This window comes from Oryzias melastigma, linkage group LG11 (assembly GCF_002922805.2).
Source record: "Oryzias melastigma strain HK-1 linkage group LG11, ASM292280v2, whole genome shotgun sequence".
Classification (NCBI taxonomy): Eukaryota; Metazoa; Chordata; class Actinopteri; order Beloniformes; family Adrianichthyidae; genus Oryzias; species Oryzias melastigma.
Window position 1 is genome coordinate 15,318,113 of NC_050522.1, and position 14,025 is coordinate 15,332,137.

Here is a 14,025-nt window from a genome sequence, read left to right on the forward strand (position 1 = left end):
AATGTGAACTTTTTTTTGCTTCCTTTTTGCTTTTTTTCCTTATTTTTCCAGATGTATTATCTTTAGAGAAACCCCAACACAAACAAACAAACATCCTCTTTTTGTACATATATCCTGTAAATTTCTCTAAATACTTGAGCCTTTTTTCCTGGGGTTACATGAGAAAGAAAGACGGACAGAAAGAAAGAAAGAAAGAAAGAGGAAGACGTAGAGACGAGACGATCCAGAGGTGCTCGATGAAGAAAAAGCCTTACATTTCCCTTTCTTCATCCGTGTGAGTCTGACGCTGACAGGGTTGCTCTGGTAGATGTGTATAAAAAGTTTTAAGTGCTGCTTATGTCACTAAGAAAGAAGATATGGAGTAGCCGATGTTTGACCCTCCTTCTCCTCTTCCCGTCGCCCTCTCCCCCAAACTTAGTTTTGTTTGTTTAGCTTTACTTTTTTAAAGAAAAGGGAAAAAGATATGTTGACTAAAAAAAAACAAAAAACAAAAAAATGGGTTTTTACATTTTCATTACTGAAAATTCAACAAAAATGTAGTAGCTACTCATGTTGCACTGAGCTTGCCAGTGGTGACTGTCAAGGAAAAATCCTATAATCCAGTTTGTTGGTTGTTGTCCCTCGCAGAAGACTGAACTGTTTTAGGACTATTTAATGAAAAGTCGGGTCTTTTCAACATTAAAAAAGTGGTTGTCAAGTTTTTATGGCCTTACGATTAATTTCACTCTGATGGGATTTTATTTGTTGTTTATTACTCAGTTCTCTCTGTTTTTTTCTTCCATTTTCTACAGTATAAACTACTTGTCCGCAGTGGGGTCTCTGGTGACTTAATTTATTCGAGCCGTTTCTTGGCCTCCCCCTCCATCCAGAAAGAGTTTCATGTTGGTTATATTGACAGTTTTTTACTTTTGCAGTTTGTACTTAAGGTTTAATAAAAACCTACCGACAATTCACTGTCATCTCTTTCACTCCGCCTGTGTGTTTCTTTGAGTGCAGTTTCACTCTTTAAACATAAAACGGATGAAAATTCAAATCTTAAAGAACATCATCATATTGAGACATTTTCTCTCACTTTGATCTTAAACATAGTTTCCACTTACAGTCAAATCTCTTTATATTTCATCAACTATTAAATAATAAATGACTTCGAATTTTTGCCAAAAAACAAATGTAGCTAAATTACATTTGGTCAGATTTGACTTATTTTCATATAATAACACATTCAGAGAAATGATCAAATAATAATATTCTGAATAAATAAATGTGAAAATGAGATTGAATGTTTATTGCCGTTAAAGTTGTATTTAATTTTTTTTTTTTATGATTATCCTCTGAAGAGGCAACATTCTACATTCTACACATTTAAAAAAAAGTAAATAAAAGTTAAAAATGTTTCCTAAAAATTCTACGGAGCCGCTAAAGGGACATCTAAGTTTTCAAAAACAAAAAATTTAAATAATTTTTGGCCCTGGTTAGTATCTGATCAATATCAGTTAATCGGAAAAAAGAAATTATTTTTTATTTATTTTACTTCAATGTCGCTTTAGGGGCTCCATAGAAGTTAGACAGGCACACAATTAAAAACGCAGACAAACGACCGTGATAGAAGTTCCCTTGAGTTGTATTTTTTGATAGAAATGAGAACAAAAAGTTAGTGTTCCGGATTCTGTCACAGAACATCTTTGCAATCACTTCTGAGCTCAGACTCGAGCAGAGAAACCTCTGATCTGCTTTCTCTGCTGAAACGATGACGATTAAAACAAAGCTGCGATAAAACCATTTATTTCCAACAAGCCACAAAGAGAATCCAGAGAAGAGGAAAGAAAGAGAGGAAGGAGCACTTCAGTCACATATTGCACCAACGTCAGATCTGAAGAGAAGAAGCTCTGGATACAGTTCTAGCCTTTACTTCACAGATCTGGGCCCTTTCATTAAAAAAAAAAAAAGGAAAGTTTGTCCAAAGTTTTGAAAAATCACTGCAATGTTCAAATTGATCGAGGATTAAGAGTAGACATCAGATACAGCCCTTAGCAAAAAGTAGTGCACTTGAAGTTCATTTTATTATAGTTGGGTAAAAGTATAGCATATATACTATAGACCATGAACGTGTGGTGTGGGAAGTTTACTAACTGAAGACTAATTTAGACTAAATTGGAACATTTTAAGTTTATACATACACTGCTCAAAAAAATAAATGAAATGCCTGTTTTCTGGATGATATTTTGGTGACTTTTTAGAGTTGTCACTCCAACGGTACCGTCTACAGCCCGCAAGGTAGTGCAACTCATCCAGGATGGCAATAAATACAAATGAATACAAGCTGTGTTGAGAAGGTTTGTTGTGTCTATCAGCGTCCGGCGCACGGAGGTGCTACCAGGACATCAGGAGATGTGGAGGAGGCTGTATTAGGACAACAGCTCTGCATCAGGACCATTACCTCCTCCTTTGTGCAAGAAGAAACCTGAAAAATGACCTCCAGCAGGTGACGAATCTGCTCCAACGGTTAGAAACAGACTCTATGAGGTGGTATGAGGGCCCAACCTCCACAGGTGGGAGTCATGCTTACAGCCCAACACCATACAAGATGTTAGGCATTTGGAGAGAACACCAAGATTGGATTATTTGCCAACGGCGTCTTGAGCTCTTCACAGAGGAAAGCAGGTTCACACTGACGAGAGAATGTTCTGGTGAAACATCGTCCAATATGACCGGTTTGGTAGTGGCTCAGTAATGGTTGAAGTGGCATTTATTCCTCTCCATGTGCTCACTAGAGGTAGCCTGACCGCCATTAGGTACCCAGATGAGATACTCAGACCCCTCTGAGACCGTATGCTGGTGCGATTGACTCTCCTAATACCAGACAATGCACCTCATGCGTCTGGAGTGTGTCAGCAGTTTCTGTTAGATGAAGGTATTGATGCAATAGACCGTCCATTCCCAGACCTGAATCCAAGTGAGCACTGGAACATCATGTCTTAGTCCATCCACCAACAGCAGGTTACACCACAGAGGGAGTTGGTAGATGCTTTTGTCCAGATGAGGTCAGAGATCCCCAGGAGACCATCCACCCCGTAACGGCATGTGGAGGCCACGCCCACTACTGACTCATTTTGACTTGTTTTAAAGACCTTACATCAATGTTAGATCAGCCTGTAGTGCATTTTTCCACTTTAATTTGAGTTTGATTCCACACCCAGACCTCCATAGGGTGATAAATGTCATTTACACTAATAATGTTTGTGTTGTCAGCATATGTGGCTATGTAAAGAATAAAGCATTTTAAAGTAATATTTCATTAATTCAAGTATGGAATGTATGTTCCCTTTAGCCACTTTTAGTTAGTATACTTTTAAATTGATTACTTTTTGCTAAGGGGTGAATCAAGATCCTCATTCTCTCTGCAGATCTTCTGGTTTCTGCTCTGTATTTCTTCCTATCAGAATCTGATTGTTCTGGCAATTTTCAATGTTTAAAAGAAAAAAAAAATCTTTCCAGAGTTTCCAGAGATCTGTTTATTGTCTAACATGGCAAGAACACGATTTCTGCAGAGACTGCATATGACAGAAAACCTCCCGTTTCTAGTTTCCCTGCTCTCTCGGGTCGCTCCTCCTCTGCATGCGTCCATCCTTCCTGCGGGAAGCATGTCTTCATTCAGCTTAACAAAGTGCTTGTTTCTTGGCTTTCACACGGCTGAGCACGCAGGGGTGTGTGCACACTCACACTATGGCTGCCGATTAAGCAATTCAACTACAAACCTCTCCCGATTGCTTTACATCCTGAGCTGCAACCCCCACCCCACCCCCCACTGCAAAAATAAAGCTGTAAACACCCAAACGCTCCATTGTTTTTTTTTTTTTCTCTCAAAAACATCTAAACTTTGACTTTTATTAGATTTACTTATATTTCATGCATGTTTTTGGACTCCACACAGACTGTTGATGTGCGTGAGGCTTCGGCGGCCTCCAGATGCTCCAAACACCTTCTATAAAATGTCATTTTTTCATAATTTGCCGGGTAATTCTTAGCTGATTTTCTGGAATTAGAATTGAGAACTTCCCTCTGCGGTCTCTTAAGGCAAAGTCATGTGGCAGTGAGAGCAACCTCGATGTAATTGTTGAAGGGTTTCTTTCCAATCAGAGTAAACATTTGCTGGTCCGGGCAGGCGGGGGTGTCCAGCCGTCCTCAGACCGTCTGCCTGCTCTGCTCACAGTCTGTGCTGCTCTGCTCCTGCTGATCCGCCCGCTCCACCAGCGCCGTGTCCGGGTGAACCTCCTCCTCGTCCAGGGTCACGATCACGGGGGCTTTTTTCCTCCTTCCTCCTCCAGCGCCGCCTTGCTCGGCCTCCTCCTCCTCGTCCTCCTCGTCCTCCTCCCCGGCCTCGGTGTCCTGGCTGGCTGAGTCGGTGCAGGTGGAGGACAGGGACGACAGCTTGTGTCGGAGCTCAGCCTGGGTGGGAACCTGGAGGCTGATCTCTGCCGTGAAGGACTCACCGTCTGGACCTTTAGTGACAGCAGGAGGAAAACTTCACACTAAAGCGCCATAGAAAGATGACCCCCCCTCCTGAATGTGTCTTCCTACCTGTCACAGGTGAGGCAGCGCTGTTATCTTCTCCCCCAGAGTGCAGGAAGACATCCAGAGCTTCGTGGTCCGACATGTCCATCAGATCCATCTGCTCCAGCATGTCCACGTTCACCTCCATGGACGACATGCTACCTATTGGCTCTGGACACACGGAAACACGGTCAGACCAGCCGTCTGACCCGCGGAGAGCAGCAGCAGCAGCAGCAAGGGTTTGAGTCCAGGAACACACACTCCTCCATGTTAGTTTGTTATCATCTCTGAATGAGCAGGAAGACGTTAGAGAAGCAGGAAGCCACATTCAAGCTGGATGGAGCTGAGATGGGAAAGCGGGATCTGGGGTCAAATCAGGGTCAACTTCAAGTGAAGGAAAAACAAAAACAAAAAAAAGATTCTTAAACTAAAAAGTAGACATTTTAAACTTGAAATAATTATCAATCAATTGAAATAAAAAGTAAAATTTAAATAAATTTTGATTTTAAAATAGAAAGAGAGATACATAAAAAATTAAAATATATCATAAATTTGAATTAAATATATTTTAAACAAGAAAAATTGTCTTTCCAAATTGAAATAAAATGTGATTTTTCAAAAATAAATTTGTAAATGTGAAATAAATTTCTTTAAAATGAAAAAAAATAAATTGTGAAGTGAGATTTTAAAAAAATTATAAATTTGAAAAAAGTGTATTTTATATTTGAAATAAAATGCGATTTTTCAAAAGAAAATTGTAGACTTGAAATAAATATTTTTTGAGATTTTTTCAAAAATCAATTCGTAAATTTTAAATAAATATGTTTTACATTTATAATAAAGTGGGATTTTTGAAAATTAATTTGTAAATGAATAATATTTTAAGCTAGAAAGAAATAATTGCATAAAAAATGTAAATTTGAAACTCGAATACAATAAAAAACTTAAACCTGAATAAAAAAAAAAAATAGCAATTTTACCAAAAATAAATTCTATATAAGCTGACCTTTTGTATTTTCAATTTCCTCATTTCATTATGTCTCCCTTTTGGTTTTCAATACCCAATTCAAAGTTTTAATGTAGACTTTTGGCTTTTGGTCTTAAGCCTAAATTTACATGTGGGTGGAGCTTTCAACTCATTGGGTCAAGAGGTCATGATGAGATCATTTCCACTCAAAACAGTGTCTGTCTTCTCTTTCTTTTTTTTCTTCAAGTTTCAAATATACAATGTTTTTTCTTCAATATTCTTTTGTTTAAAAATCTTTTTTCAGATTTACAAATTTATATCTTAAATTTTCAACTTTTCTTTTTGAAGTTTGAATATTTTTTTTCAAGTTTACAATGTGCACTTTTAAGTTAAAAACACTTTTAAAATTTACAATCTGTTTATTTGTTTCACTTCAACCTGACTCTGATATGACGTCATACAGAATCTACTAAGATGATCTTATGAAAACAACTCTTGGTATTCAAGGATTAGAAGAATAAATATAAACATTTTGTGTTCCTGTTTGTGCACTAAAACTACTTGATACTGTTTAAAAAAGCACAATTTCTGCCAAACTTTGATTCATTTTAAGAATAAATTTAGTTCATCGTGAATCAAACCTAAAAGTGTTTTTTCTCCAACTTGACCTGCTGTAAAATTAAAATTATTTTTTTAAGATTAAACTGTTTTGTTATGATTTATGACAAGAATTTAGTGTTTGAACCTCAACAGTGTAAACCTAAAAGCAAAGACCAAAGGTGAAGTTTAGGGTCACACTTTTCTTAACATAAAATATATGTAGATATTCAAACGCAAAACAACAATACGTAACTAGTTTTAAGTCATTCATTAAAAAAAAAAAATGTGTTCTTCCATCCTGGACAAACACAACAGGTATTTGATCAATTTTCATTGTAAAACCTGTTTGATTTCTGAAACAAAGCTGTTTTCACAAGTCCAGTCATTTAAAAGCAAAACTTTCAGTAACAAAATGATGACTTCCTGTTGTCAAAACTAACACAAAAATTGGATAAAAAAAGAAAATAGAAACAGTTCCAAAAAAACAAAAGTAGTTTAAGAAATTAATTAATCAATCAATCAATCAATCAATATGAGCAAAAATCAATCAGGTCTGAATCATCAATAGTGCCTCATCTTTAACCCCTTGATGGCTGAATTTATTCCTAGCAATTAAGAAACAAAATTCCTGAAATTGCTTTGAAGTAGATGCTTGACTAAAGTAATTTCTGAGCCAAAGTGGTTTGATTTATATTTGCATGAAAAAGCATCAAGGGGGTTTAAGGAATGACTAAAGATTTCGGGTAGATCTTTAATATCAAAAATCAAAAACATTGCAAGTGGATTGAAGCTGTAGAAATGTTTGTTTTTATCATCTATAAATAATGTGTTTTTTCCTCAAATCTTGCTTGATTTTTCATTTTCTATAACATCTTGCAGCATCAGATCTTTTCCCCACTCTATCCTCTGATGTTTATTGGCTACAGATACTGAGGATCACAGGAATTAACAGAGATCACTGCCTTTGCTTTGACACAAATACTGGAAAGATGAATGTTAATACAGTAAAAGTTAAAAAAAAAAAATCTANNNNTTAGTGGAGAAAAATTAGGAAAAAAATCATCTTTTTTTCTAAATTGTCGTCCTTTTTACATCTTATAAACATATATTTTATATTGGTAAAGAGCAGGGGTGGAGCTAGAACATTTTATATGGGGGGGCAGGAGGGGGTAAAAGAATTTGGAATGGTGGCAAATGAGAACAGTAGAGTGGAAGATCATTAGAAATGAAAGTATCAAAAATAGGATTTTCTAACAGTATTATTATTGTTATCATTTTTATTTTATTTAAAAATAGTGCGTTTAAAATATTTGCAGTGTTATTTCTTAATATTTGTGAATATTGATCCTAATTTTGATTCAAAAATGGGTGGGCAACTATTTTTTTGCTGGGGGGGCAGCGGTCCCCCCCTTTCCCCTGTAGCTCCGCCCCTGGTAAAGAGACAGAATCCTGTTGTAGATTTGATATTTCTGCTGTCTTATCACCAACGTGAAGAAAACTGGATAAACTTTAGTTTCCTCTTGAACCTGGTGTGCTCTCACACTCCTGGATTCACCGCCTTGCACGTGTGCAGACCCCCCCGCCCCCACCACCATGAAGTGCTGCATGCGACACAGACAGTGAGTCGGTGCACTGAGGGGATGGGAGGGTAGCAGAGTTGCATGGGGAAGCAGCAACGTGGTCGGTTGTTGCACGGCGATGACAGCGAGGACCGTTTGCTTTCGTACCTCAAAGGAAGGAGAGCAGAAGAGGGCAGCACATGGAGGGAGAGAGGAATAAAGAGTCAAGAGAGAGAGAAAGAAGGGGAACATTATGTCCTTGCTTTGCCCGAGGTCACCGGGCTTCACGCGGTCGCACAAACACACAACGATCATGCATGAACGAGAGAATCTCACTTGAGGAAATGTCATGAGACATCCAGGCCTTTTCTCTGCCAGTGCTGCTCCTGAGTTTGCAGCACGGAAACATACATGGACAAATGTGCTGGCTCGCTCGGGCTATACAAATCCTGGTTTAGGGAAATGTTGCACAGAGAGCCCCCTTTCCGTGTGACTGCCTCTGCTAGCCTCGTCCTGACTGTGTCTACAGTCTTCCCCTGCTGGGATGGACCGCCAACAGTGAGATGGAGTAAATGCGTTCATGTGCTAGTGAGGCCATGTGTGCAGATTTTCCACGACTCAGTGGTTCCTGAGACTCACACAACTCTTCTTTAAACCTTGTGCACCCTTGTGGCTCAAAGTGAGTAAATTTAAAGTGCTAAGCTGAAGAATAATCCACTACTTTCTGTGTTCTCTGCACGTACAAGCAAATGCCAGAAAAGAATCCCAGAATCCTTCAGCTTTAAGAAAAAAAATGTTTTTAGCGTCAGCTCACACAATTTTCTCCCTATTTCCAAAAAAAAGCTAACCTGGATTATAAAAGCAATTCAGACACCATGATCACCACTGTTTTCTTTAAACGCCAATAATGATGTCAACAATTTACCAAAGTACAAACTATGAGTCCTCTGTGTTCTGATGATGAAAACGTTTATAATTTATATAAAAAAAAATTAATTAAACACATTTTGTTTCACACTAGAAATCGTTAAAATGCTATGCATTGTGGTCTATATTTGATAATATAGTGAGCCTTGATGATTTCCTTTCTAGGAAATTTCATGAAAACTAGATTTTGAAAAAATGTCAAACGACCTATATAGTATATAGTCTCAAGAAACTGCAGAAAAGCAGTGAGTCACGCACTGAATTCTGGGAGTTTGACGTTCTTTAGTGAAAAACCGGACCTTCGTTTTGTTTGGCCCATCAGAGTTAAACATTAAAGAATGTTTAGTAACACTTAATAATAAATCCATCTTTATTACTGTTAGTTAATGCATAATTAAGCATTAATTATTTTATGCATTACTAAATGTAGTTATGAAACTTTAATAAAACATGTGAAATGCTTGCTTTGTGATTACTTGTAGCTATAGTAAATATTTACAGAAACAAACACACATTTTCTGCATAATAATTAACAGTCGGGGAAATCTATTTAAATGTAACTTATGTAAATCTAGTGTAAAAATGAAGGTTTATTTACTAAAACAGGTGAGTCCTCATTAAGAAGCTGTTCTGACTGACGGTGAGGACTCAAACCTTCTCCCGCTGTGAACTTCGTTGCTCCAGCTTCCTTTCCCTCCTCCTCGGTTCCACACTCCCCTCTGATAAAACCCTTTTGGGGGATTAAGGAAAAGGGGAGCTCACTCAGAACCATTTGCAACATCTTTCAGTGCAGATCCTACGCAGTTCCTATATGTTTGTTCACACTTTGTAAATTTGGACGGACTCTTGGCAGTGAAATATAGGTTAAACCGCTGCAGGGGTTCATTACATCCCCAATGGAAAAGGTTTTTTTTTTTTTAAGTGGTTAAAGCAGATTATAAACCGGCTGTTTGAAGTACAGAACACAACTGCAGGAAACTCCATCTTTTGATGTACGGCACAGAACTTTCAGATGACACTGTAGGGACTCCAAAATGAATTCAGTTCAATTGTAGATGGCTTTGCATTCACCCTTGAAGAAGTAAGGCACACCACACACTCGTTACTCAATCTCTTTCTTTGGGACACAAGGGATGCTAAAATTAGTTCAAGCTGCTGGAATCCTCAAAGCTCCTGACAATGATTCCTGGAAGAAGCTCTCCTCCTCCTCCTCACCTCTCCTCTCGGCAATCTGCAGGTAACCAGTAGACAGGTACTGCTCCATGTCTTGCTGAAAGGCCTCCTCAAAGAACTTCTGCCTGTCTTTCAGCTTCACCTGAGGGGGGGAGATCCCTCCTTGCTCGGCCCCAGGGGCTCTGAGAGTGTGCTCCACATCTGGCTCCACTGGAAGACAAGACAAGATTCCACGTCATTTCTTTTTGAAGCCATAGAGGGTTTGAGTAGCCCCTGCTAACATCTGGCAAGTTCATTGATGAGGAAGAAAGTGACCAAAAACTCAACTAAAATTTAGTCCTTTTAATAAAAAGTTACTCTGGATCTCTGCCATGCAAAGACAAAACCCTGTAGAATGGAATCCAAAAAGGTGGGTCATGTGTGGTTTCAGGCCAATGTTTGTCAGGACAGGAGAGACCTCCCATGGTCTTTAATACCCTAAATAGTGGTCTTCACCAAACCTACATCTTGAGTGGTCAAGCATAAAAACATATATAACAACAGTATTTCACACACACACTTCGTTGATGTGCAAATAGAAAGGCACCACAAAACAGCACAAACACATATTTTGATATATTTATATCCAATCAGAAAGAAATGGGTCCTAATGTGGGCGGGGCAGACATCAAAATCACTTGTTAGAGGGGAAAGCAAAACCAGTTCAAGAAAGGCACATCAGATTTGGATTTAATAGCCCTAAAATGGCATCATTTGGCCTCTATAAGTGCAATATGAGCCCATTAGTCAAAAATGATAACGTGTGAAAATGCTGCACTGCCTGTTGGTTCCCCCTTAGCATAAGCTTTGGTGAGTGTAGGGGTTGGGGCTACTAAGTCTTTATGAAAGGATTACAAATCAGAGTAATGCCCTCTGACGCGATGACAGCAGCACTGAGCGTGTGTGTGTGTGTGTGTGTGGGGGCACTGCTGATGCCTGGAGTTTCAGATTCGCTGTCTCTTTAGTTTTCTCATCCTCCTCTGAGAGGCGAGCGTTACATAAGAGCACCCACAGAGAGCCAAGGCAGGAGGCCGCTAATATGTATAAATTGTCCTCTATGAGCCGGATCTGTGGCGGTAATGTGAGGCTAACGACGAGTTAAAAAGTCGCCAGATGAAATCCTTCAACACCCTCTTCATTTCTGTCTGACTGAATATTTTTACATATTCTCCAAGTGCCGGATGGAGGACAGGACCCTCCCACAGAGGGAGACTCCCTAAAACAGACCACGTTGTGGTAACAGATGGAAACACACACCTACACACAAAGGAATAATGAGATCCAAGAGGAGCTCACACAAGCTGAACAGCCCTCAGAGACTCGGAAAAGAATAGCACTCGTTCCCTCTGTCATACCTCACCTAGTGTCCAATTCATCTCATTGATCTGATTGTGTGCCCCTCATCTCTCCTGGACTCTGTCCAGCCTTTAGCTTCTGGCTGGCGTGAAAGATTGTGCGAGTGTGTGTGTTGATGTCTTCTAAAGACTGCTCTATTAGAAGGGGGGCCTGAGGGAAGCTTTGTTAAGACTGTCAGCCATGTGCAGGGCTAGGAGCAGCAGGGAGTAATGGAGAAGGAGGCCAACGGGGGAAGTTATAATTAGCCTTTGTAGATGGACGGCAACAACAGAATAGCTGTAGCCTGCTCTTTATCTATAACCTAATATTTAATCCATCACTGTGCAGCACGGCCTAATCTGTGTTTCTGGACAGGGAGGGAACTGAGTTGTTTTTTCCTTAATGGGTCTACTGGAGATCTGTGCGGTGGCCTTGAGGAGCAAATCACACCAACAAATCACTCATAACATATAAAAAGATCACAATGACTATTATAAAACAGTTCCAGAATTCAAAATTCAAAAAATAAAACACAATAAGACAATAGAAATGGTTGGTACTATGGGAGATCGCTGATTGGATGAAGAAGTTTGTCCATCATTTAGACAGAAAGTCATTTATAAAGAGATGCCGGATATGTTCCGTACTAATCATAAAACATTTATTACCAGTAGGATGTAAACACTGAAGATGCATCTGAAAAAAATCAAACATCAAAAATCAAACATCATCATCCAGTCAGCCATGTCTCACAGTGTCGACCTTTTGCAGATTCTTGTTGCTTTTTTCTTTTAACATTTCATTTTGACTTCAGTAAATTACTTCTGTTTTCCAAAATGTTTTTTTTATGCTTCAGCCTTTGTATTTTTTTTAATTGTGATTTTTTTTTTTTTTCGCTTTGAATGATTTATTGGTGTGATTTGCACTTCAGGGCCACCGTAGATCTGGTATACAGTGTCAATACATTATTTAATTTATTTTAAATTTGTATTTGTGCAACAATATTCCATTAATTTGTCCATTCACACAATCTTCTTAATAATTTAAAAAGATAAAGTCATGGTCAACCTTTCTGTTTTGCTGTTATGCACAGATTTAATGTGCTTAACATATGAGAATATTCAAGTTTATATACTTTTTTGGTTAATTTTTTTAAACTCTTCAATAAAATCAACAAAAGCAATTTTACAATATATTTTAAAATAAGATATACAGGTATATATTATCAATGATAGGTAATTTTATAAGCTCTTAGTCAGTGTTCAGGAAAAAACACCTTATTTAGCCACTGTGTCAAATTTGATCCACACATTTTTAACGTGGTGTAACTGTACTTTAAAGAATTGATGATCAACTGATTTTTCAGTTTTTTAATACATCAAGTAGTCATTTTAAAAAATGAATAACAATATATGAGTTATTCTCATCATAAAGTTTTCAAAAATTAGCATAACTTTTTCACCGCCAAATGGGGTTGTTAAGATTCCATGGAGGCAGCCATTTTGAAATGAACAGGACAAGCTGCTCTACTGCTTCTTGGGGAACGACGATGAACTACAGGGCAGAACACATGGACCAGGTTATATCCAATGGGTTCTTAAGGAAAGCTTGGATCATGCTAATGAGATAGGGGTCTTAAAAATGAAATAGTAGTTATGATATGAATGGTAATAGGGTTAACGGAGCAGACCCAAAAGTTGGCTCAGCCTTTGTTTTGGATAGTTTTACTTCACTCCAAATCCCATGTTCAGTCCCAAAAATGTTCACTTTAATGCCATACAGAGCTTATTTACAGTACTCACTTATTTAACCAAGAGATTACAATTTTTTGCAGACAAGTAAAAAAAAAAAACAATGAAGAAAACCCGACTTTACTTGCTTTGTTGCATGATTTTTCTGCAAGTTTGCATTTTGTGCCTCCAGTTTAGCAGGATTTCCCTCTGAGCATAATCACATGAGTGTGCAATGACTCACGAGTGCTGCAGAATGATACACATACCCAGAGGAGTCATCGTAAGTAGTAGTACTCTTAAGTCCAATTTGAGTTTAAACTCAGAAGAAAAATGGCTTGTATTACCGGAAACTGTGTGAGGCGTATAAAGTGCTGTGTCGGCTCCAGCCATTGTCGGGCCCACAGCGTCACAGTCTTCTTCTTCTTCTTCAGATGGCTATTTTTGTTTCCTGATCACTGGAGCATGAGATTATTAATATGTCTTCAAAGATACAGAGCCATCTGGTTTGCATTCTACAAATGCAGGAAGCAGAACCCACAGGAAAGGGGGTGTATGTGTGTGGCTGCGTGGGCGATTGTGCACCTTCTTTTTATGTACCCACTTTGCAGACAAACAGGCGCAGAGCATTTACCTCCAAATGAATTTAGCATTTTACATTCATAAATGTGCCACATTTGCCATCTTTTTTTTCAAACGTGAGATCTGTGAGCACAATGTGAAACATCACTAGGCTGCAGTTGAAAAAGTCTGTGGAAAGTGAAGCAGTCAAGCTTTTAGGCCTCAACTCTAAAGACGCAAAATCGACTAAATGAAGACCTTTTCATCTCGACTCGCAGAAAAGAAATATGCAAATCAATATGAGTTTTGATCCCACAGATTGGTTGTTACACTTCTTTTTTGTGGTCAAAGCCCAATCAGGCTCACACTTCCTCGAGAGATTGGTTTTCACAGGAAGATTCTCGGAGCAGTGAACTCATTTGACAGAGTGTTCAGAGCTCCTCAGGATCACACATTTATTTAGTAAACTAACAGGCTCCACAGAAGTGGCTGCTGGAGCAAAGACAGGTAATAAAAAAAAGACAGATCCCTTTTCAAATGGTAAATCATCAAATTCCAGTCAGCACCGAGAGGCTTATCTGCC

General features: G+C 38.5%; 1 protein-coding gene across 2 annotated transcripts in view; it reads right to left on the reverse strand.

Annotated features, from left to right (window-relative positions):
* Positions 1–1,270: 1,270 nt before the first annotated feature.
* The window catches only part of dtnbp1b (dystrobrevin binding protein 1b), a 31,871-nt gene continuing 19,116 nt past the window's right edge, over positions 1,271–14,025 (reverse strand). Inside the window, exons 2-4 of one of the 2 annotated variants that reach the window (XM_024294762.2) lie at positions 9,820–9,987; positions 4,579–4,722; positions 1,271–4,499 (exon numbers count right to left, since the gene is read on the reverse strand). In XM_024294762.2, the coding sequence (XP_024150530.1) occupies positions 4,183–4,499; positions 4,579–4,722; positions 9,820–9,987 (629 nt within the window). In that variant the 3' untranslated portion in view covers positions 1,271–4,182. The remainder of the gene's footprint in view (positions 4,500–4,578; positions 4,723–9,819; positions 9,988–14,025) is intronic. The other variant, XM_024294769.2, reaches the window with a different exon arrangement.